This window comes from Zingiber officinale, chromosome 4A (assembly GCF_018446385.1).
Source record: "Zingiber officinale cultivar Zhangliang chromosome 4A, Zo_v1.1, whole genome shotgun sequence".
In the NCBI taxonomy this organism is placed as follows: Eukaryota; Viridiplantae; Streptophyta; class Magnoliopsida; order Zingiberales; family Zingiberaceae; genus Zingiber; species Zingiber officinale.
Genome location: NC_055992.1, coordinates 56,576,364 through 56,603,384, shown reverse-complemented (window position 1 = coordinate 56,603,384; position 27,021 = coordinate 56,576,364). Strand labels below are relative to the sequence as shown.

General features: G+C 37.4%; 1 protein-coding gene across 2 annotated transcripts in view; it reads left to right on the top strand.

The window, feature by feature from the left end:
* The window catches only part of LOC121969933, an 81,925-nt gene that overhangs the window by 27,050 nt on the left and 27,854 nt on the right, over nucleotides 1–27,021 (top strand). The window contains exons 5-8 of one of the 2 annotated variants that reach the window (XM_042520260.1): nucleotides 22,243–22,310; nucleotides 22,419–22,468; nucleotides 25,961–26,030; nucleotides 26,381–26,848. In XM_042520260.1, the coding sequence (XP_042376194.1) occupies nucleotides 22,243–22,310; nucleotides 22,419–22,468; nucleotides 25,961–26,030; nucleotides 26,381–26,525 (333 nt within the window). In that variant the 3' untranslated portion in view covers nucleotides 26,526–26,848. Of the gene's footprint in view, nucleotides 1–22,242; nucleotides 22,311–22,418; nucleotides 22,469–25,960; nucleotides 26,031–26,380; nucleotides 26,849–27,021 lie in introns of those variants that run through there. The other variant, XM_042520259.1, reaches the window with a different exon arrangement.

Below are 27,021 nucleotides of genomic sequence, written 5' to 3'. Positions count from 1 at the left end.
AGAAAAGGAAGTGTGTACAAGTGTTGCTTGGATATTTCTTATTATTGTTAGCTTCTAGGAGCAAGGTTGTTTATATAGCTCTACTCAGGGCACCTAGAAGGGTTCCAGGCGCCTGGAATGGGATAATATTTTATCCCCAATGTAACGGTACATGCCACGTGGAATTTGGCTAAAAGTTGGGTTCTGGGCGCTCAGAATGGTTCCGAGTGCCCCGGACAGCTTTGGGCGCTCGGAATGGTTCCAAGCGCCTCGAAGGTGAAAGTCAACATTTTAGTTGACTTTCTCTCCGGGTTTCCATTTTCGGCTCCGCTTGCTTTGGTTCGGTTTTTCCACTTCGGCTCCGCTCGCTTGAGTGATTTCGACCATTTGGAATAGGGTTCACCCGAACCCAACTTTCGGCCTTCTTGAGCAAGCTTCCGCTCCGTCTTCTCGTCCCTCGGAAACGTCGTGCGCCTCCTCGTCCCCCCACGTACTCTTCTGTAACACCTCGTCCCTCAGGCTCACCGAGCCTGTCGGCTCTCTCCCGTGCCGTCCTTCTCGCTAGCTGCGTCTTTTGCTCGACACCCTGCTCCTAAGTTCCTGTACACTTAGATATACGGTTAAATACAATATGACCTAACCTAACTTGTTTGATCACATCAAAACTACCTTGGGGTACCAACAGTTGACACTTTGATCATAACTTCTAATAAGGACTCAGGATGAGGAGGAGAAAGCTGTAAAGAAAGGTGTGTTGATGAAGGAATCAGTGCCCACAATGGTTCGTCGCCTTGTTCTATTGACATTCTAGCTTGTCTTGTCAATCAAGACAAAATGTTTTACCCATCTCAACCGATAGCTAGAGATTTTAGATGTTGGTTTAGCTTGTTATATAAACCAGAGAACTTATATTGAGAAACATACAACAATATTATAATAGAAATATAATGCTGAAACAAAACATAACTAGTTAATGAAGTACACAACCAATGATCCATTAATTGTTGATTAGCAAAGCTCTAGAAATAGTTGATGAAGCACACAAGTGCTAAGATAAAGACTAGAGATGAAGCCCACATGGCAGTGCCCATGTCCACTTAAGGTATGGGTTATAGGTAGGCAATTAGATCTCGAGTAAAGGCTAATAGTGGCAATTCTCACATCCACATACAAGTAGTCAAGTCAGGTCAAGACCAAAGGCTAGTAGTAGCTGTGCTTGTACCTACATGAGGTATAGTCTTCAACGATTGCTTGGATTACAAGCAGAGGCTAGTACAAATGGTGCTCATGTCCGTATGAGTGATCATGGTTTAAAATCTCAACACATTTTGAGGTTTTGGTCCTGGACTGGAATGATACGATTTCGATAAAATATTGTGTCCATATAATTTCAATATTTTTAAATATAAAATATAATAATTAAAAATAGAAAATTTAGTCTAAATATTAAAAATTTTAAAAAAAAGGGAAAAAATGGATCATAATGTCCCATATGGTAAATAAATAAAAAATTTATTATATATTTTCAAAATTAACATTATATATATATATATATATATATATATATATATATAATGTGATAGTTTTATTAGAGTTTGATTAAACCTACTTAGATTATTGTATTTATAACTAGTTAGGAGTAGATTTAAATTATTAGCCTAGTTTTAAGTATTTAATTATTCAAGTTTCCAAAGTTCTGCACAGTGCAGGCTGTTGGATTAAGTCGCACGTGAGAGGAGGGGTGAATCACATGGTTTTGAAAAACTTTGCTTTCGTTTTGAGATCAAAATAAATGTAGCAGAAAAAACACGAAAATCAAAAGCAAGTAAAAAGACAGAAATAGACACAGTCAATTTTCTTGGTTCGGAGTCTTCGGCGACTGTTGCTCCAAGACCTAAGTCTCTTGGACCTATCGATGGGTAATTCACTAAAATACTTCTTTTGGAACCGCCAAAAGAGAGGATCGAGTACAATGAAAGAATAAGAAAGAGTGTAACACGCTGCATTTTTCTTTATGTAACAATTAAGTACAGTATTAAAATTTTGTAATCCAACACCCTCGAAGATGATCGGATTAGGCTCGATGTTAGACGACTCCTTAGTAGTAGTTGGGCGCAGCAGTGTCGTAGTAGAGCAGCAGTAGGAAAACGGAGCAGTCGGAACTCCAAACGGGCACGTTCAAACTTGTAGAAGAGTTGTGTCTTGAATGCTGCTCAAACAAGGCTTACATAGGTTGTGGAAGGCGCCTTCAACCTCCTCCAAGGCGCCTTTACAAGTAAAGTTTATCCCTCAATCTTTAATGATGATAAAATCTGCAAACTTCTGATTTTATCCTTGGAAGGCGCCTTTAAAGCTCTTCAAGGCGCCTTCCAGCAAGCTCAAGGTGCCTTCCAGTAAGCTCAAGGCGCCTCCAACTGCTAGTTTGATACAGCAATCTTCCGAAGGTCATAACTTTTGACTCCGAACTTGGAATCAAGCTCTGTCAGTTGCCACGCATGCAGAATTCGAAGGTCTACGTTTGTCTCTACAACATAGAGTTAGAAAAATATACACATGAACAGTTTATAAAGATTTATGAGTTAGATCCTGTCTTCCCGAGACCAAAATCTAGTCAGGGTCTTAATTTAAGTTTCCGAAATAGACCTAAATTGGACCGATTCTTACTGCCCCTCAATCGGGATGTGTCATCACCGAGTCACTCTCCTCCAGTGACTTACCTTTACTTACCAACTTACAGTCGGTTGACTGTCCTCATGACCCACCAGGTCTTCATACCAATTGTCAGGTCCGTAGATCCAACTGGACTTCTGCAGGTTGTCAGGTCCTGCAGATTCAACCGAACTTCTCGCCAAATGTTAGGTCGACCCTTTGACCTATCTGGGCTTCGTACCAACTATCAGGTCCTCAGACTTAGCTGGATTTCATCTTGGTGTCAAGTCTTTCAGACCCGCCAACTCCTGCACACTTGGTAAAGAGGTTAAACAACACTACATTTAATTTTAAACTATTTTTTATACACCAAAACTTGATTATCAATGCAATATGCACTAACACAGGCATCCCTATGCGCCCCACAACCATGACTTGCGAAGGTCACTATGGCTCCGCGACCCCTTAGAGACTACGTGGTCGTCCTCGCGGAGACTACATGGACGTCCCCGCAGAGATCGCTTGGGTGCCCTTGTTACCCGTGGAGGTCACGGTGCCTCCGCGACTCGTGGAGGTCACGGTTCCTCTGCAACTTGTGGAGGTCACGGTTCCTCCTCGACCTTGTGGAGAACACATATGTGCCCTTGCCCTGACCAGTAGTGACCTGCGGGCATCCTCGCCTCGACCTATGGAGGTCACCAAGGGATCGCTCCACAGCATTGCGGCTCATGGTGTCGGTGCCGGTGCTGGTGCCGGGCGATGTGCGAAACAATAAATTTCTCCTGTTTTGCCCGATAATGAATGATATTTTAAACTATGGGTGTGATTATTAGTAGGTTGTCATATTGCATGAAAGCTCGGTTAGTGTACATGGATTCCATTTCAGATCTCATAGCCTCTAGTCATTTCTCAGAATCTGGGCCCTGTACAGCTTCCTGATAAGATGTAGGCTCATCGAGACCAACAAGTACTACATCACCGTTATCAGACAACAGAAAAGAATATCTCTCAGGTTGACGACGGATCCTATCAGATCTGCGTAGAGCATATGTTACTTGAACAGGTTGTTGCTCCACAATTTCTTAGGGTGTAACAAAATCATGATCCACAATATCTTGTGGTACCTGTTCAGTTTCCATTAAGGCTTCGGTGCTAGTTCGTGTATCTTGAATTTTTTCAAGATCGACTTGACTTCTACTAGTTTTTTTAGAAATGAATTCCTTTTCTAGAAAGACACTAGTTCTGGCAATAAACACTTTGCCTTGTGTGAGATTATAGAAGTAATATCCCTTTGTTTTCTTGGGATATCCTACAAAGTAGCACTTGTCTGATTTGAGTCCTAGTTTATCTAAGACTTGTCGTCGAACGTAAGCCTCATATCCCCAAATCTTCATAAAAGACATCTTGGGACTTTTCCCAGTCCATATTGTATATGGTGTCTTTCTGACAGCCTTAGATGGAACGCGGTTAAGTGTGAAAGCGGCTGTCTCTAGAGCATATCCCCAGAAGGATGTAGGAAGTTCTGTTTGACTCATCATCGATCGTACCATATCTAATAAAGTATGATTTCTCCTTTCTGATACACCATTCCATTGTGGTGTTCCAAGTGGAGTGAGTTGTGATATGATCCCACACTCAATAAGATGATCATGAAATTCTTGGCTAAGGTATTCCCCACCTCGATCTGATCGAAACATCTTAATACTCTTGCCAAGTTGATTTTGTACTTTATTATTGAATTATTTGAATTTTTCAAAAGATTCTGACTTGTGTCTCATTAGATACACATAGCCATATCTACTTAAATCATCAGTAAAAGTAATGAAATAATGGTAGCCTCTTCTAGCTGCTATTTTGAAAGGGCCACATACATCAGTATGTATGAGTCCTAACAAGTTATTAGCTCTTTCGCTATGCCCACTAAATGGAGTCTTTGTCATCTTGTCTTGAAAACAAGATTCGCATACCTCATATGATTCAAAATCAAAGGAGTCCAAAAGTCCATCCTTATGGAGTTGGGATATGCGATTCTCATTTATGTGACCTAAGCGATAATGTCAGAGATATGTTTGGTTCAAATCATTAGACTTGAACCGTTTGATATTTATGTTATAAATTAGGTTGTCAAAGTCTAGAACATAGAGTCCATTCACAAGATGTGCACTACAATAGAACATTTCATTGAAATAAACAGAACAACATTTGTCTTTTATTATAAATAAGAATCCTTTCTTGTCCAAACAAGAAACAGAGATGATGTTCTTAGTTAAGGCAGGCACATAACAACACTCTTCAAGTTCTAATACAAGTCCAGTGGGCAAAGATAAAGAATAAGTTCCTACAGCTATAGCAGCAACTCTTGCGCCATTGCCTACTCGTAGGTCCACTTCACCCTTTGTCAATATTCTATTATTTCTCAAGCCCTGCACATTAGTACAAATGTGAGATGCACATCCGGTATCTAATACCTATGAAGAAGAAATAGATAGATTGACTTCTATAACATGTATACTTGAGGCAGAAGTTTCACTTTTCTTCCTTTTCACTTCCTCTAAGTACAACTTGCAGTTCCGCTTCCAGTGTCCTTTTTCACCACAGTGGAAGCAGGTTCCTTCCTTAGCTACCCCGCCTTTAGGTTTCAGTGCATTAGTCTTGCCTTTGCCTTTGGCTTGGGTCTTACCCTTACCTTTAGGCTTCTACTTGCCTTTGCCCTTTGGCACCATCAAAATGGTACTAGGCTTTACCTTCTTAATGTTGAGTTCAGCAGTTCTTAACATGTTCAACATCTCAGGCAATGACTTGCCAATTTCATTCATGTTATAATTCATGACAAATTGAGTATAGCTTTCCGGCAACGATTGCAAAATAAGGTTAGTGGGTAATTCTTGGCCTAGTGGAAACCCCATCGTTGTAGGTTTTCCACATACCCGATCATTTTGAGCACATAAGGCCCTACGGGACTTCCTTCTTGCATTCTACATTGAAATAGAGCCTTGGAGATCTCAAATCTCTCATGCCTTGCTTGTCTTTGATATAGTTGTCTAAGATGTTCAACCATATCATAAGCATCCATGTTCTCATGTTGCTTCTGAAGCTCAGAGTTCATGGTGGCGAGCATAAGACATGATACATCTAATGCATCATTATGATGCTTCTTATAAGCATCCTTATCAGTTCTAGTAGCAGTTGTGGGGGGTGCTTCAGGAATGGGCTGCTCTAGGACGTACAGTTTTCTTTCTTGTTTGAGAACTATTTTAAGGTTTCTATACCAGTCCAGAAAGTTAGCTCCATTGATCTTGTCCTTATCAAGGACAGATCGCAGAGAGAGAGTATTTAATGTATTTGATGACATGGTGATCTACAACAATAAAATGCAGAAATAAGTATCATATTTTGATCATTTAACTAGGACTTTAATTAAATGATTCTCCCACTAAATTGTAAAACTTTGGTAGAAGCAAGTCATAGATGTGGTTTTACCCACACTATCAGCTTCAAATCCAATTACAATAACATTCATGTGGAACAAGATCCATATTATACCTCATCTTGAGTTAGCTTTGGCTAATCATCCAAGACTTAGTATAACTTAGGTAGGCAACGTGTACCAATTGGAAAAGATCCATATTATACCTTTTCTTGAGCTAGTTGTGGCTAATCGCCCAAGATTTGTATAACTTAGGTAGACAACGTTTACCAATTACATCCTATGTAACTCTTGTATCATTAGGTGAACAAGACTATTTGTTCATTTACCCATCTTATAAAATTCACATTATAACACATCTTGAGTTAGCTTTGGCTGATCGCCCAAGACTAGTATAATTGAATTACATTGTATGGGATATGCCTCTAACTTCTCAACTTAGTTAAATCACACTCAAAGTTTAGTAGTGGGACATCACAATTGTCCTGTCGCACTCTAGCAAGATAAATCGAGTCACTTTGCTTTGGCAAAACCTGACCACAATTAATCGAGCTAGTAGTGAGTACTAAACTTTGGTAGGCATATTTAAAAGGCCTAATTATGATTAAACTACACATGCATCACATAGCATATCATGGCACACATCACATATATGCATAAAAGAAATATGACATGGTTATGACCCCATTATCTATGATCCTCTCAAGCCAATGAGAAGATCGAAAAGTCAACCTAGGCAAAAACATCTTCTCCAAGTGCTTCCTTGGTCGTCATGTGTTGTTGACCTTCTCCCTTTTTATCACCGTCAAGTAGACTTATTCTTCTCTAATTTGTACATTACAAAATCTAAAGAAAACTCGAGTTACATTCGAGCGTATTCTAAATTTACAACTAGAATAAAAGAGGAGAGGCACGACACGGAGACCGTATTATGAATTACAACACACACATCCAATCACATCGGGGTTTAAGGGTCATAACCATGCACCATGTCATATAACATTCTCAATCTACTATGACAAAATTTACTATGATTTAAACAACTAATTATGAGCCACAACGCCATGATGGTTTCGCTAAAAATCTCTTGGCCGAAACTTGCTCATAATCATGCAAATCACAATAAATATATCATGCAATTTCTATATCACATATGAAATTCTACTACAACTTAGTATATGCCTTTGCAAGTGACTCTGATACCACTGTTAGGAACTAGGCCGCTAAACACGCGAAAGCGCAGCGGAAAACATTTAGTTCCTTTCCAGAAGATCCATGCGAAAGGAAACCATATACTAAGTACTAATTCTTCTACATGAGAAAGTTATACCTTTGCTACGTGCCCTTCGCAATCCCGACAGCAGCGTTTCTTTAAATGCGGATCTCAGCGCGATCAGTACGTCCGCGCCTCTACAGTATCCACACGAACATGTTCTCCGTCCGTCTCACAAACTCACAACTTGGAGAAGAAACAACCTTCGTTGTGCTAGCAACTCTACAAGGTTGTTTTTGGCTAAGAGAAGAAAAAGGAAGAAGAGCAAAACCAAGAAGAGCACACTCACCCAAAAGGTCACTTCATTTATATAAGGTGACTTCACAAAAGAGTTACTTTACCAAATATGTTACTTCACCAAAAAGTTTTTTTTACCAAAAAGGTTACTTTACCTAAAGGTTACTTTTACAAATGACTTTTGTATTCATCCAATGAATACGAAATACTTTTGTCTCTTGATCTTCCTTTTGATTAATGATATATTAATCTCTATTAATATTCATTAATCTTAATGGGTTGGATTTAGAATATTGGATTAACCATTAATCCAATAAGCCATTAACCCAATAAACCAATGAGTCTAACCCATTACTCAATAAGTCTAATCCGAATTCATTCGAGTCTAACTGTATAATTCAGATTAAACTTAACCCCATAATCCATCTCCAAGTCAACGTGTTCTTTGTGTGTGACCCAATAGGCTCTCATAACGTTGGCAATGTATCTAAAGCCATTTAGATACATAAGCAATGAGTGGCATATAGCAAGGCATCATTGCTACCCAAGTGACGAGAAGGTCAAGATCCGACCTAACATGTCCGTGGCTATTATCTTGTATGACTTGGTCCCTCTATCCATGATATCTAGGTTGATCAATGAGGCATAGACCGTGTCATCCTCTTATCAACCTTTGTGTTTCTTGATCTCTAAGTAGACACTCAATAAAATAAGCTCAATATCTCATATTGACTCATTTGCGCATGACCATGCTTTCTTGTGTCCTACTAATCAAGGGGCCCACAGATATCGCTTCCGTCATATGGAAGGGATAGATCCCATCTATATCACTCACATCCCTCCGCGTAATTCTTTGCATACCCAGTGATCGACTTTATTGTCCACCTTGTTACATGTGACGTTTGCCGATACCAAACTACACAACTCCTTATGTAGGAAACCATAGTAACTTCAGGTCAAAGGATTATTCATACTAATAGTCACATGAGAATGTTTATGACACTCATATAACGATCTATGAAACATTCTCATGGCGGATCATTCAGTATATATTCTCTAATATATACCCATGTGTCAACCTGATATCTTATATCCATGACTTGTGAGATCAAGTCATCCGTTGACCTACATGCTAGTCTCAACGCATTAATATTGTCCTTTGTATATTAATGCTTGACTAGGAATAGTTAAGAGTAGTGTTCTCTACAATATCTCACTATCAATTCAACCAATTGATATATTGTAGATAAAAATCTACTACTCAAGGACATTATTATACTTATTCAATTGACACTGAACTGAAATAAATATAATAACCAACTTTGCCTTTTATTAATAATGATATATGATACAATAATGTGCCCTTTACAATCATCTTATAATTGATACTAGGGCTAATACTAACACACCCATCATACAAAGCTTGGCGAAGATGGATACTTCATGATTTGATACTTCGTTCTTCCATGAGATGGGAGCAACAGGGACAATCTGATCCACTACTAAGCATCTTCTACCTTGTTGACTTCAAACACAACCCCACAATTTGATGTTCATATGTGACTAGTGGAGGTGTGTTAGGTGGTGCTAGGTCACTTTGAGTAGATAAAGATGCTAGGTTTCTTTAAGCATTTTTTTTACCTTTGTCTTTCCCCTTATGTGGACATTTGTTGTAGTAGTGTCTCCACACTTTGCTTGTGAAACATACTATGTGTGGTCCTTATTTACTTCCTTTTTGCTACAAGTTGGATAGAGTATTAATTTGTTCAAATTTATTGAGTTTAAGCCTCTTTATCTTTTCTTTATCCTTTTGTGTGTGGACACTTGTTCTTGTAATGTCCTTTTGTTTCATCTAAACCAAATAATGTGATCTTTTGATTTGGATTGGATTGAGGAACTTGAAGAAACAACTTCTATCTCCATTGGCTTTCTTGTATTCTCATCTTTTGGTGTAGATGATGCCTCACTATTTGGATCTTCTGATGAAGAGGATGACAGATCTTCATTGTTTGTCATTATCTCGAAGCTTAAACCTTGAGCTTCTTTGTTTCTTCCTTATTGTCTTCAATCTTTCCATGTATTTGAGCTTTGAGTTCTAGCACAGGATTCTCATAAAGAAGAATGATCTTTTCCATCATTGCATTTGTGTAGTCTCCAACCGTGCTCAAAATGTTATTAGGTAAAACAAACTGTAATATTTCTATGGCCTTTTTGTTATCTTTGGAAAGCTTGGTTTGTTCATCCATCCTTCTGGCCTTTTTGCCCTTTGGAGTTTCAAATCCACATTCTATTGCAAGGATTTGAGTAGAATCAATTTTAAAAAATACTTCAATTTGTCTTTTTTATATTTTGAGGTCTCCCTCGAACTTCATGGTGCAAATTGAATTCCGGTCATGGCTTTGTTGGTGGTTAGTCTTTTGAAAACATCCTTATTTTGATACCAAAGAAGGTTCATGAAGATAAAACTAGAGGGTAGGGGTGTAATCGAGTCGAGCCAAACCGAACCCTTGAATATTTGAGCTTGACTCGTTTATAATCGAGTCGAGCTCGAGCTTTATTTAATGAATATATTCATGGCTCAGGAGCTTATGCGAACTTTTATCTAGCCTAAACGAGCTTAATAAATATAAATTATAAATTTAAATATTCATTAAAAATTAAATTATATATTTAGAAAAAATTATAATATTCTTATTAAAATTTATAATTTTATTCTAATAAATAAATTTAATATATTTGTCTATATTTTCCATAAGTAGAGTGTAAAATCTATAAATTCAATATCAAAACTATTATTATTTTTATTTAAAAGTTGATTCATGAGCTTAACGAACGTGTTCACGAGCTAACGAGCCGAGTATTGTGAAGCTTGAACTTGGCTTGTTTATCTTAACGAATCTAATTAAACGAGCTCAAACGAGCTCAAACGAGCTTTTATCGAATCGAGTTTCGAATAGCTTACGAGCGGCTTGGTTCATTTACACCCCTATTAGAGGGGGTGAGTAGCGCTTGCCTTGAAAATAAAAGCTTTTCTTGTGAATTCTTTATAAGGTAAATAAATGACTTTAGTGCAATGAAAGTATATAAAAAAAGTGCTATCACAATAGAATTTACATTCCATGTCCTACAGACTCTTAAGGTGAGTTACCCCTTGAAAATCAAACTAACTTTTCCCTTATGGAAAGTTGAGAAACCTCATAAAAAGCATTCTTTTACAAACAAGAGTAAAATGATAAAATCAATAGTTGTAAGAAAAGAATAAGAGCTTTAAGGTATAAAGCTTAAGCACTAAACCAGACATCATAAAATAACCAAAATGGCAATATGGAATTATGGAGATGCTTTAGAACAATGGCTTGATTATTGTTCTTCAAGCTCCCCTTGCCCCTTTATAAACGGTTTTCAAATCGTGGTTGAATAATTTTCACCCAACTCTTATGTTTAATTCTAGTTGACTTAAATTTTTGCTAATCAACTTAAATGTTAATCATAGAATTCTTATCTACCAACTGGTATCTCCAATTGACTCATCGATAGTCGAGTCTATTGAATTCCCAATAATCTACTTAATTGGATAAAATCCACTTAGAACAATCTTATTTTCAAATTCAAATAGTATCTTAGTCTCAACTCATCAATCAATTGAAATCCCTTTCAATTGACTCATTAATCGATTGAATTTGATTTTTAGTTGACTAGATTGCCGACTATAGACATAAACACTTGGTTCTTGATCAAGTTTATGCCTAGGTAAGAATCTACCTTTAATTCCAAGATTACATGTTCTCTCGTAATCTCCCACATATTGCCAAGATGTCTTCAAGCTTTATGTTGCCGAAGAGTTCATCTCCTGTCATGTTCTTAGTGCCTTGGATGCACTAAACCCTCGGCTCGTTCTCATATCATTCCTCATCTATATAGCCAATCTCATGTAGTTGTTGTCAAAGTTATCAAAATTACTCAATGCTCCTTGTCTTGTGATCTCTTAGATGCCCTATACCATCCTTTGCAAATCTCTAGCAGACCTTGAAGTCATCAATCCAAACCACTTGATCGCACTAAGTCATCATCCATAACAATCTCTTTAAGCTTCGTTAAACCAGCTCCATGCATCTCATCCTACACTAATCTACAACAGACCTCTAAGACATTGAGCCATACCAACTTGGTCATGCCAAGTTCAACTAACACAACTCGACCTTGTCAAGTGACAGCTCAACGAACTTCTTGTGCATGTTGCCAAATCCTTGCAAAACTTCATGCTTACATCAGTAACATAGATAAATTTAAGTTAAACCCTTTGTCAAACATATCAAAATATCTTGGTCTAACATGATCAAGGAATGAAATGTCATTTTGTGCTAGGTTTTACCGTTCGGACGTGCGGGTGAAACTGGCACCTCGCGCGCGATGATTTTAGCGTGCGTCACGTGCGTCCACGACAGCACCAACGATAGAAGAAATCAAATCGATTCTTTCCATCATGATCGATTATTTGCATGATAGAAGGAATCAAATTGATTCCTTCAGTCGCGGTCGATTAATCGCGTAGAAGGAGAAGGTAAGAAAAACCCAATATAAAGAGGCACTAGCAAGCGATCAACAGATCAGTGGCGAGGTGACGGCGAGCAGTGGTGAGGCGATGGCGAGCAACGGTGAGGCGATGGCGAGCAACGGTGAGGCGATGGCGAGCAACGGTGAGGCGATGGCGAGCAACGGTGAGGCGATGGCGAGCAACAACGAGGCAGCAACAAGAGCGGTGACTACTCTAGAGGTATGATTTCCCCTATTCGCAAACGACCTAGAGGTGTCCCTGTCTCAAATGCGTCTTAGGCAGTGTCAGAGGAGTTGCGGGATACCTCTGGCGGTGCCAGATTCCGACGCCGTCGAACGCACCCCCCTCCCTGATCCGTGGAGCCCCCACGCGGCGATATTTCTTTTCACCCGATCAAAAATTAAATTTTCGATTGAATTAATTTAAACAATTCTCAAGTATGTGTGATATTTCGAACAACTTTTATAAACCTTAATTAAATTATTCCAATAAAATATATAAAGAATATATTTAAAATTAAAATTTTTAAATAAATGTTATTAATTAATATTCTAAAAAATTCTAATAAATTACATTTATATTATGTTTTATTGATATTTTTTTTACTATTTAAAATTTATATTATTTAAATTAATAATTAATTTATATAAATATTATATATAAAATAATATCTTTGTGTTAATTTATATATTTATTAGAGATAATATTTATCTTTGAATTAATTTGAAATTTGGATTCATGAATATTAATATATTTAGCTTTTTTACTTTTAGGATTCTTACCTCCTTAACATATGAAATATATATATTTTTGTCTTAGAATATCTCTACTGATCTGTCTAGGATTTTAGAAGTTTTGATAAAGATATGCTATCAAGTTTATGAATCCTAATAAAACACTTATAATCTTATGCACATCATTCTAAATTGAGAAAGTTAAAATAATATTCTTAAGTGATTGTTTCAAATTTACTTTATAAAATTATGTTACGAAAGATTGATTTTAGGAAGTTGCTCTTTATAGTTTATATACTTCATTTGTAAGCTTACAATGATAAATACATTCTTGACGTTATAAAATGATGACCATTATCTGGAAATGTGCATTATTTTTAATTGTTTATAATGCATAGGTAATGGTGCATTACGATATGATTAGACGCGGCGGTGGGGTCACACACCTAAAATAGCATCTTGCTGGTGGATATCCGGATGTTTCTAATTGTCCAAAAATTTCTCAAGAAGTTTGTCGTGCAATGAAATAGGAACTTGATGACAAAAAAACATTAAAGTATAAACAATGACAATATGAACTTGTTGATAGTCGAAACTCTAAAAAACCAATCTTTGATGAATTTGAAGGTCGCTGTGAAGTTCCAAATGACATTTTTTAGTAGCTTTCATGCCTCTTGAACTCAATATGACTATGAGAAAAATATGCGACATAGAAGTGACTCAGGTGCCATGGAAGTGGCTCAACTACTACAACAACATTGGGAAGGAGTGCAAATGTTCGTGTTACTTCAACACAAGGTGGTATTGGTCATTTTTTTTCTTCTATGAGATAAAGACGTGCAGTTGATATTGCTGATATTGATCACATTCCCAGACCAAGCTAGCAAATAGACTAGGATTGATGATGCATATACAAAAGAGAAGAAGAAATCAATTGGTCAAAGTACTGTTAAATTTTTTCATTTTAATTATATTCCCCCAAATGCGGTAAATAACACATACTATCGTATCATAGTGTCCAACATTTAAAAATCTAATCTTAGTATTCAACCTTTAACTGCATATAAAATTGTCGGTCCATATTTAGATGAACAAGTGGAGGAGATCAAGACTTGGATCCTATTATGTAAAAAGCAATGGAGCTTATATAGGGTCATGTTGATGTGTGATGGCTGGACAGGACCTACACGGATGAACATTATCAACTTTCTACTATACTGCAATAGAAAGGTGATATTTCATAAATCTATTGATGCAACTACAGATTATCATGGCACCCTACATATATCGTTTGATGGATATTATAGTTCAAGAGAGAGGTGCAGAATATATAGTGGTGATGATTATAGATAATGGTGCCAACTTTAAGAGGGTTAGAGAGTTATTGGAGTAAAAGTATCAAACATTATTTTGGACACCATGTGTAATACACTGTATCGATTTGATGATGTCAGATATCGGTAAACTCGATATAGTGAAGAAAGTAGTGAAAAAGGTCAATCTTTAATAAAATCCTCTATAATCATCATTGGGTTCATGGATTAATAGGAAATTTATTGATGGAGAGATTCTGCAACTAGGAGCGACTAACAAAAAAAAAGTCGGATTAAAGGTCATGTTCTATTCTGAGGATTAGGAAGCCTCTTGATATTCTAACACGACCGAAGGTAAGAAAGTGCAAAAAAATTATTATATCTGTTAGATTTTGGGACTATATTGCAGATGTAGAACCATTATATGTTGTTCTACGTAAAGTCGTTATGGATAAGAAACCACAAATGGGCAATGTTTATAACCTAATTCATGAAGCAAAAGAGCAAATTAAGAGCTGTCTACAATCACCAACCAAGTATCTGTTGGGGCAATTTCCCTAGGTCAAGGTTGACCAGTTTGACTAAGCTTGAGTTGAGTCAAGCTTGAGTTAGGATTTGAGTTTTGATGTTTGACAATATAAGGAGATTGCTGGAGCAATCGTCCGATTATGAAGATGGTCAAAGGTTGACCAGGTTGATGAGAATACAAGTCAAGTAGGTCAAAGGTTGACAGGAGACTTGACTGAGAAAGTCCTAACTGGATTTTAGGCATTTGGAAAGTCCTAGTGAGGAGCTAGGCAGGAGAAAGTCCTGGTGAGGAGCCAGGCAACTGGAAAGTACTAGTGAGGAGCTAGGCAAGGGGAAGTCCTGGTGAGGAGCCAGGCAGTTAGAAAGTCCAAGTGTGATCTTGGCAAAGGAGAAAGTCCTGGTGAGGAGCCAGGCAATTGGAAAGTCCAAGTGTGGTCTTGGCAAAGAGTTTAAGTCCAAGTATGTGGTCTTGGCAAGATAAGTCCTAGTGTAACTTGGCAAGGAAGACCCGACAACTAGGATGAGGCCGAAGGAAGCTCCTGAAGGCAAGGCGTGAAGGATAGGGAGATATCCGAGGGACGCAAGGTTGATGGAGGAGGCTAGAAGGCTAGTTCGAGGTTAGTCGGGTGTGGCCAAATGCTAGACATGGAGACCCAACAGGTCACGGTTGACTGGGAGTTGGGTTGGAGACTTTGGACTTGAGATTGAGTCAAGTCCAGGCTGGTCAATCGATTGGGCAATCGATTGAACCAGGGTCCAATCGATCAACCGATCGATTGGAGTGTGCTGCAAAGGAAGAAATGACCCAATCGATTGGTCGATTGATTGGGAGCATGAGTCGCGAGCACAGAGGCCTTCCCAATCGATCCGGTAATCGATTGGAAAGCAGAAGCTCTCGCGCGATTATGAGAACACAGAAAGCATTTGAATCGATCCACCGATCGATTTAGACTGTCCCAATCGATTGGCCGATCGATTGCGATTCGACCATTACGCAGGATGCAGGTGATGGACGGCTGGGATTGTGCAGAGCTGACGTGGCAATCGATTGGGGTTGATTTCAATCGATTGGGAGCACTGTATATAGCCTGGGTGGAGCGTTTTCTTCGCTAGAATTTTGCGTTCTTCTCCAGCGATCTTCAGCGATTTTCACGCGAGCTTCTTCCGATCTTCACCGCCAGTTCTTGAAGACGCTTGGGTGCATTCCCAAGGTTCAAGAGGCAACAACAAGCAACAAGTAAGCAAGAAGAAGGATGTATTTCATTTATATCTTGTATTTTCTTCTTGTGTGAGTTGTGTTGTTGTGTGTGAGTTTGTACGAGGCTTCTCCGCCTCCGGCTACGACCGAGAAGGAGGCTGTTCATAGTGGAGGAGCGTGTCGTGTGTGGATCTTTGGATTAGTCACCTCTTCTTGAGGTGGATACCAAGTAAATCCTAGGTGTTAGCATTGTGAGTGTTTGTCTTCGAGTATTCCGCTGCACAACAACAAGACGAAGTAAACCGACGCAAGCGCAACGAAACGTTATTCACCCCCTCTAGCGGGCACATCGGTCCCAACAGTATCAACATTACATTGATATTATCACTACAAGATGAGATGATCAAATGGGAAAATATATTCATTTGGTCGCTACATATTTTTTAATGATAAAGAATTTTTAATATTGTTATTAATAATTATATATTATACATGTTTAGTTATTGTAGGTTATTATCTCAATTTAACATATTAATACCATTATAATTTTAGCACAAAAGATGATTTATTAGTGACCCTTAGATTTATAATATCAAGACTACATACAAATAGAGAATCAATTGCTGAGACTATTAATGAAAGTTGATTATTTTAAGAGACATACGGTTCTTTTAGTAATCCTATTACACATGTAGATATAAAAATGGATGCAAGTAAATATAGTAAAATTATTACTAATTATTGTCAACAAATATAAATACTATTTTTTGTTTATCTTACAACTGAGTGGTGATTAGAATATGGAGGATCAACTCCAAATTTGAAAAGGATTATAGCACAGACAACGTCTTGTGAAAGAAATTGATCAATTTTCTCCCTCATTCATACAAAAGTATGAAATCGCCTTTCTTATCGTGGCTTGGAGAAGATGGTCTATATTCATTACAATATGCATCTTTAACTAAGAGCAATATAGAAGAGAATGAAGAACAAGAGCCTAGTGATGTAGACCCATTTAATATTGGATTTGTCCAAAGTGAGAATGATCTAATTATAGATTGGTGGAGCGTTGTTGAGGTTGAGAATTCATTACTTGATGAACAAGAGACCCACCATGACCATCTCAATTTCTTACGCAACAGATTGAAAAAATACAAGCTAGAGGAGATATCTGTGAGGAAGAAGATGATGATGAAGTTATTGATCAAGAATTTTGATTTTTTGGATCTTGGTCTAGACGTTCTCAAACATCCCAACCCCATATCCAACTGAAGTCCATGGATAAAGGCAAAAGCAAAGGCAAAGCTCATGCAATTTTTGCTAAAAAGAAAGAAAAAGAAAAACCTCCTCTTTTACAGGAAGGGGCCAATTGAGAATTAGAGAAAATCTACTTGATGCAATTGATGAGTAAGAACATGATGACAGTGATAAAACATCATCACCTTCTGACACTGTAGTGCGATAAGGAGTTCAAAATGAGAATAGTGATGTTGATAGCAGTGCAAGTACTCATAGAAGTAATGACAGTGGTGATATATCTGGTGGTAAAAATTATGTTTCCCCTACTCTAGTACCAGAGCCATGGACATGTGAGACAGATTACGCACATACAACTCAAGATTATGGTCATGTAGCTAGAAGTAGCACTATTTAATATCAATGTTGATAGAAGGGTGACAAACAAAATAAAACTTATAATTATCAAGATATGTGGGAGAGTTTAGCTAAGATCGATTTTGGCAGAAGTTCATCATACTCGCAACCTTCTTATTATAACTCTAGTGCATCATATGTCGATCTATCATCCCAGAGCTTGGGGACATATGGTTATGTTGGTGCAAGTTGCACCAGAATCAAACCTAAGTTTTGATGTTGTCAAAGGTTCAAATTAAGTCTTGTTATGATCTAACAAGTTGACTGAGTGTGCAGGATGTTTACTCAACCGGGAAAGACCTAGTTGGAGGCTAGGCAGGAGAAATCTTAGCAGATCGTGGAACCTAGGTGCAAGTCCAAGTAGGTCGAGGAGACCCAGGTGCAGTGTGATCGAGAGGTCTGGAGGACCGAAGATCAAGAGAAAAGTCCTGGGGTGCCGATCAAGGCTGAGTGAAAAGTCCAAACTAGATCTGGAGGATCAAAGCTTGGCAGGTAGATTGAGGTAAACAAACTGGAGGAGCGACAGTGAGGTCGGGTTCCCGAAGGGAACAGCCTTAGGTTGCTGATCCAACTGAAGAAACCGGGAAGGTTTTCAAGTTGAGATCAAGACAGTTCTACTGTCTTTCATATTACTCTTGCTTTATAATATTATTGTTCTAACATCTGTTTTGCAGGAGATTTTTTGTCTTAATACTGTTTTGCACGTCCGGACGGATCGGTCGACCGAACCAAACAAAATCAGAACAACATTTAGATTAGACGAGAATAGATCAAAGTCGGATCAAGGTTTGATCAGTCGACCGAACAGTAAGATCGGTCGACCGATCCATGGTGACTCAGCACTGGCCAGCTCATTAGCACCGATCAGCAGGAAAGGGAAAAAGGTTGATCGGTCGACCGAACCGGAGGACCGGTTGACCGATCCAATTAGCATTAATACTGCATTTAATGAAGATCTCAGCAGATTTCGACGAACAGGGAAGGAACCAGTTCAGTCGACTGAAAAATGGGTTCGATCGACCGAAGCCTTAAAGATTATTGATTGCCGGAGATCGAGCCAGCGTCAGACTTCAGCCAGGAAGGAAGGGAGCGGGTTCGGTCGACCGAACAGAGGGATCGGTCGACCGAACGCCCAAGGCACCTATAAAATAAGGCTCGAAGTCTGAGGCCACAACAACTCTTCTGATTATCTCAAATGCTCTTCTTCGCGTACGGATTGTGCTACGCATCTTCAACAGCCCAGCAAGTCACTCTGTCCGGAAGTACCGACCAAGCTACATCCTACGCATACTATTGTCGGTATATTTATTTTCATATTGCACTTAAATTAAAATAAGATAGTAGGATTGTTACTATCTTATTTCATTGTACTTGTACGATCTGCTTCTTTCCGAAGATTTCGGAAAGAAGGGTTTTAGTGCTTTGCCCATCAGTGCGGTCAAGGACTGCAGGCCTTCGAGTAGGAGTCGAACTAGGCTCCGAACGAAGTAAACGACTTTGTCTCTTTTCTTATTTCCGCTGCACAATTCTGATTTAAAAGCAAAAGAAAAGTTTTAAAAGAAGCGATATTCACCCCCCCCCCCCCCCCCCTCGCATCCGATCTATCAAGTTATCCTTATCCTGTGTCTATACCTGTATCCGTTCTGATTTTAGTGGTGCCAGTTCAAATCCAACTTCCAGTGATGAATTGAGACACGTTGATGGACATGTGGAGAAATCAATGTCAATATTGCAAGTCATGAGATGATTATTTAATTTGGCCGTTGGAGACCTATAGAATTGACTTAAGAAGAATATTATAAGAATTAATATTTCCATCTGATTCATGCCACTTTTTTGGGTATTAGTAAGGTACTATATTATGATGTATCAATTTTAATTTAAGTTATTTATAAATTAATTTCCTTTAAAGAAAACATATTTAATTATTTTTTCCAACCATATTAAGTTGCCCAATAATTATATAAAATTAATATACAATTTATTTTTAAATTATACACAATAAACATATTTATCTAATAATTACTATATATATATAAAAAAAGGCAGTCCTGTGCACGAAGCTCCAGCCATGAGGGGTCCCGAGGAAGGATCCATTGTACGTAGCCTTACCTTGCTTTTTGCAAAAGGCTGTTTCTAGGATTCGAACTGGTGACCTTTTGGTCATATGACAACAACTTTACCGTTACGCCAAGGCTCTCCTTCTATTTACTATATATAAATAAAAAAAATACTAAAATTATATCGGCACAGCACGATACGATACCGAAACTGTATCGTTCCAGTCTTGGACCGAAACCTTCACATAAGTTGAGATTTTAAACATTGAACACAACCACTTAGGATATGATTGCACAAACAAGAGTTTAGGCCCTCTTTTTGGTAGACACATCCCTCCATTTAGTCTAGACATCCTTTTAGGTAGACGATGACTCTCTAGTTACACTACACACCTGTTCTTATAGTTGAGTCAACCTATTTAGTTATTCATCTTCCATGCGTGGTTGTCGGACTTAGTCAACACACCCTCTCAGGCAAGTCATCTTCAACGCATAGTTTGACTTCATCAATGCACCCACCCTTTTGGGTAATCGATAGACCCCGTTTAGTTAGTTGTAAGGTTGAGGCGAATACTGAATCCTATTTCTTTAAAATGATATTGCCTAACTCAGGTACTTATGGTTGTCAATAATTATTTCCCAATGATATCATGACCTTTGCCTCAAAATAGAAATACTCCAAATTTCCAAATTTCCAAATTTCGAGCCTTATGAATTTTCAGTGCCTTGGAGTCTTTTTATAGAGCTAGAAGGGCAATCCAATGGGTGAAAAGGCATTAATCAAGTGGTTAAAAAGCCAATTATGATTTCTCAATCACAACCTGGAATTATTCATGTGTGAACGGTGGTGAGCAACACTCTTTCCAAGAGTCATTGTACACTGTTGTGTTGCACAGGGAAATTTCTTTCTCTAATTTTTTGTCAGCTAGGCTTCCCAATTGGGAAGCTGAATAAGAAGCCTACAACGAAATAGTCTTGAATCTGACCATCAATTGGACAATTAACTCGGCCAATTGACTGTAAATCCAATCTTATTTGGGCTGAACCAGTTGGCTCAAATAAGTGGCCAGCCCATGCTTCTTTGCTGCCTGATTTGTCATGACCGTATTTGTCTTGCAGGAAATCAATTTTAGTCCCACACTAGATTATGTACGCATACTCTAGTTAACACTCATTTATTTGCGTTCACGGACTATGCTCATACACAAGCTTGTGTCTTCATTAGATCATAAATTGATGCAGATCAAACTGAAATTGCTTTCCTCTATCACTGGAGTAGTGCTTAATTAGACATTAATTTCACATTCACTAAATTAATTTTAGGATAATCTACTTGTGTCATATATCGTGTATATATCTCTACTCGATCACATCATGTTTTGCACATAAATCTTCCCTTTTTTTATGCTTTACTTGCATAGTTCAACTGTGTGGTTCAACTAAGAACTCTATAAGAATATGTATCAAATTCTATTTCTCTTTTTCATAAAATTAGATGTAGATGTGAGTCTAAATTGCTTCTTGAGCTCGCATCTTCTTCCTTCATTATGGTTCTGATGAACTCTTTGAAAATTTTGGTTTTGCAAACCCAACAAATATACACATAGAAAAGTTCTAATTTAATTCAACGAGGATTCATATTTCTCTTCTACAATTGTGTAATACTCATTACAGATGGCTATGAATTTTAGCTGAACGTAGCCTCCCATGCTGGACTGGTTATTTTCCATGTAGAAGTGTTTTGAATGAGAAAAGAAATTATAACATTGACATCTATCTATCATTTGTACGTGATACCATCGATGTGTTCTTTTAACATCTCTACTCATCCATTCATATATATATATATATACATAAAAGTAATTTTCTTTTCATTAGGTGTCCATCTAATTTTTCTTGCATATAATTTTAAGCTTCCTTATGAATAGGAAATCATAGATAGTCCTGTATATTCTTACTGCCAATTCAGTTTTTGTTGGTTCTCTGCCAACAATTCATGCATTGAGTATTTAATGATATATTTGAATTTAAAAATGGACATTTGTATAATAATGTTTCTTTGTTAAATCTCTATGGATTAATTGTTGAATTCAGTAATTGATCTATACATATAGTACACCTTTTTATTAACTAATTAATAATAATTTGAATTTGGTATATTGGAGTAAAGCTAACATGTTTATTAGAAATTAGCCCAGGATATTTTCTTATATAAGTACTTTGTCAATTCAAATCCTCATTGATCAATTGTAAATATTTAATTTGATATACATGGATGGGAAGCATTTATTAAACTGGAGGGAATTGTAGCTTTAGGGAAGTTCAAATCAAATTTGGTTTTGACAACAAATAAAATTATTATTTTTTTAATTACCATACATATATTGACCCCATCATTTTCTGTTTAAAATTTTTGCAAACTAAACTTTGTCGTTATTACTTTTGGATTAATAAAAAATATTAAGGAATAATGAACATTATTATGTTATACTGCAATCAATATATAATTGAAAAATATGATCTCAAAATTGACTTGATTTTTGTTATATTGATTTTATGCTTGAACATATTTGTTGTGCTAGAATATTCATTAAGTGCAATATTCTATTGATTGACTTGTTTCAATTGATTTTCAGGTTTATCCTTGTCCAAAAGGATCATTACATCATAGGGAATTGGTCCGAAGCATTGGTGGGAAGGAGCAGTGAGTAATCTTTTCTCTTCCTTTGATCATATATTTCATTAGTAAAAAGTATCTCATAATAATTTATAATTCAAATCTCAGTTTTACATAAAAATTGTTTTTGTGCAGGTTCCCATTTCTTGTTGATTTAAACACTGGTGTTTCAATGTATGAAAGCAGTAAGTCACCAGGCACCAATTGATTTGAGTCATAAAATAAGGAAATTCTGAATTCATTGTGATAGAATATTTGACAAATCCATTTTTGTCATTGATATTGATCTGGGTTTTGTTGGGATCACAAGTGTCATACATATACAACATAGAATGCACAAGTTCTCAATAGGAATCCTTCTTAAAGATTAGATGCTTTGCGAATAGGAAGTATACATGAAAGGAAAATAATACATGAAGGAAACATAAGATTTGATTTTGAATCTAACTTCCCGTTGAGCTAGATAAATGTCTCTCATTTGTAGATAATGCTCCTAAGATATACATGTCCATAAATTTTTTGTTGTTAGCTACTGGGAGTACACAATTGGAACCAAATTTAGGTACAAGACATACCTCTTGGTTTCTCTGACTTTTAACTTCCTCCTCTTTCCTACAGTTTATGCTCTAATTGGTGGATCTCCTTTTCCTCTATCTTCTCTGTTTGGTATTTCATCTCCTCTGTTCAATAGATGAAATTGAAAGATGAGTCATGGGAGCATCTTCTAATTTTGGTTAATATTGCCAATTGATGGTTCTCATCTTCCCGTTTCCTCTCTTTTTTTTAACCTCGGAATTGAAGGATTAGACATAAGCGCATAATCTTCTTGTCTTTGTGAGTTTCAGATAGTACGGGTGGAAATAGGCTCCATCTCAATCAATGCCGTTGAAATTATGTTGACATTGGTGACATAGTTATACTTACCTGTTGATATAGCATAGAGAATGAACAATGAATAGACCTCACACAGAAGGAATTCTCGCATAGAAAACAAATTGAAAAATCACTATTAACTGAAAGATCCCAATTCACAAGATTCTGAACCTGTTTTATAAATCAAATTCTAAAACATATGAGGCAATAAATAGTCTTAATTAGAAAAAATATGCTAAAATAATTGGGATTACAAATATCAGCCGATTAGTTACCAAAAGAAAAATGCAAAATTTTCTAAATTACCAAATGCTAAAATCTAATTTATCTAGAGATGTGCCAATCCTAGATTATTTTCCAAGTTGTTTCGTTAGTCGCACCGTCTATGTATTATTCTCTTGCACTAAGAAGAACTTGATTGCATCAAATAGGGAGATGGAACTAACCACACCAAGTGTGACAATGTTGTATATAGGTGCGAAGTAGATACACCTCTCTAGATGGATCAACTGGATCCTGCTCTAATATTTCAAGTAGCTTGAAACTCATTCTTGATGATGCTTCTTCAATCTATGGAAACCCTTTTCAATGGACTTGGTACTAGCGGGTGCTTCCATCTGGAGATATCACCGTCTTGGAGTTCCCAACACACTTAATTTGATGAGAATGTTGTGTCATGGATGGGGGACAAAGGAGTTAACACTATTGGAATATGACCTGTATGGCATAAACAGAGAAAAATTCGAATGTTCCCTAATATGACATATGTTCTCAACATTGAAAATTGAACTGAAGTTACTAGGCAAGTTAACAACATATGTGTTATACTTAGGTTTCCTCACAATTTAGAATAAACTAGAGGAGTGAGCATAAATCTTTTCAAAGGTGTTTTTAGGATAATATTTAGGATGAATGTGGACAAACATGTAGTCCCCCTACATTATAGTCCTTAAATTTATGATGTGTATAGTTTGAATTTTATATGCCTTATTACTCGGTGTGATTTTCCTCCTGACATCACATCAGTGTCAATCACTAAAATAGAACTCTTAGTTGACTCAATTGAATGGGAGGTGGTAGGTAAGGATATAAGTTTAATAGGTTGATGAGCTTTTGACTCATACACGATTCAAATAGGGTATGACGAGTAGATTGGTTTATCAAATTATTTAAGTAAATTTAACAAGTGGCAACATTGAATCTCAAATATTTGATTTACATCCACTAAACATCTTAGTAAGTTCCCTAGACTGTGGTTGACAACCTTTGCCCATCAGTTTGTGGATGGACATCAGATGATAGCTCAATCTAGGTCCCACATAACTTCCCAGTGCAAGTAGATGCCTGCAGCAATCTGATCAGGCGGAGGCAGTGCCGGGTGGAGGTAGTGTTTGGTAGAATCAACGCTAGCAGGGATGTGTGACGTTGAGGAAGCACTGGATGTAACCACCATTGGGTGAGATTTCCGAGGAGGCAGATGGTGTTGACACATAAAAGGGGAATCTGCTGCAGCAGGTTCCTTGGCACAGTGAAGAACATGAGGAGTTTTAGATCTCACAAGCGATGAATAGAAGATGCAAATGGGGCATGAGTGGAGTTGTGGTAGAGAGGAATAATGAAGACGGCAGACAAGTGGGTTGGGGAAGTGAGTGACAAGGATGGAGAGGAAATTGTAGGAATAGAATGGTGATCAGGGATGGAGATATTGAATTGAACTAAAATTTAACTTTGATACCATTTGATCTAGCAAGATAGACAAATGATGAACCTAACACAGAGGAACTCTCACACACAGAAATGAACTTGATTATTATTATCTGAAAATCCTAAATTGCAGGATTCTAAACCTCTTTTATAAATCCAACTCTAAAACAGACAATAAAATAAATAATCTAAATTAGGGAACCATGCTTGCATTATTCTCCAAGACATTATAGATCCTAAATTGCAGAATTGTCCTCATTATTACCAAAAGAAAACAATGTAACAATTTCTAAACTACCAAATGTTTGTCAAATTTAAAAGATGTGCCAAGCTTGTATTATTCTCCAAGACATTTATTTTTCTGCATTATTAATTCCTTTTTGATACGATATGTTCCTCCATGTTCCCCGATAGTGACCAACATTTGAAACTATGCTTGGAGCACCCCTTTATCATTGAAATGAGTCCCTATTAAAACTAGTTATGATCCTTCAATTACACCCACAATACCTCAAATAGGGATTGGAACTGAGAAACATAGACCTGTAAACAGAGAGGCAGATGTTGTGGCTGAAACTGGGTCCTAAGTCCATTGATTATGGCCCTCAAAGTCTGCCTGATAGCTTCAAACCCTTGTCATGTTTGGTACAATAGGTTCAAAGGGTTAAAACTTCAAGTAGAAAGTTTCACAACTATGTTGAATTCATTGTAAGGCCATATGGCATTGAATTCTTCAATCTCCAAGATAAGGGTAATGCCTTAACCAGCCTTGGTGACACCTATAATAGAATGGAAGAAGGCCCTAGAAATGAGGAAGGCTCTGGTTTTGGGTTTCAAAGCTAGTCAAGTTCTCTGAGGGGGTTGGATATTAGATATACTGTAAACAATTTACCATTGGTTGAGCAAGTCTAACTGGAAGGATAGCACTGCCAATCTCAGATTCTGTTTGTTTTTTAAATAATATTTGAGTCCACGAAATCATATCTGTGTGTTTGTACTTTTAGAATCATTCAAACATTAATCCTTCTAGATGTGAGTGTAATCTGTCTTCTAAATTCAGCTTGTCTGATTACCTTTTGTTAACGTTGTCTATGTATTAGGCGATATAGTGAAATACCTGTTCCAGCAGTATGGTCAAGGAAGGAAACCCACGTTTGGGCTCCTTGAGAGGTACGCTTTGCACTTCTTACATTATTCATCTAGATAGTAGCATTTTTAGTTTGCATCTGCTGCCCATTTTGAGAAAGTTGGAATATAGGATTTATGTTCTTATGATTTATGATTCCAAGGATAAGTTAGTTTAGTAATTCTAGGAGATGAGTCCAGAATATAGTTTCTGAAATGTACACTGATCTTTTATTTTCTGAAGCATATGATAATTTTATCCACCACGAGCTAAGTTAGCTATCCTATTACAAATGAGAATAATTGATTATAGTTCTTGTTATTCTATTGCAGGTCGGCGAAATTAGCTATCCACCACGACCTGCATAAGAACCGTTGCGGCAGTTCTTATGCAGGTCGTGGCTGCTCTCCTGCAAGAGGCGGATGGAGTTGGGCGAGGAAGCACTGAGGTCGGGGTCGAAGTCGGCGAAGTTGAATTGCCAGCAACACCCGGGCCATGGCTGGTTGCCGCTCGCATCGAACATGGCGAGGCCGAATTGAATGATGCTGGTGCCGTCGACATTGTGCTTCACGTCGGCATAACGTTGTTCATTGGAGGCGTGGCGGGGAGTGTCACGGAGGAAGCCGGGAAACTCAGTGTCGATGGCAACGATAGGGAAATAACGGAGGAGATCCTCGATTACTAGAGAATTCTCCACCACATTGTTCATCCAAACGTCCATGGTGGAAGGTTTGATAGATCGATCCATGAATTTCTGATAGAGGAGGAAGAAGATTGCATGCAGAGAATTAAAAGTTAACCGAACTCGTATTTATTTGAACAATCAGTTAATAGAAATAACAAAAATTTTAGGAGTTTATTTCGGAACCGGTCTTAATTTTTTTTTCCAATTTTTTTTTTTTATTAATGTTAGACCTGGCTTTCCTATTTAAATTTTTACATGGAAAATTGTTAGCCAGTGGGGAAATTTTTACATGAAAATTGTTAGCTAGTGGGGGGAAAAAAAATAACTGAATTTGAATTCGCTCAAACGAT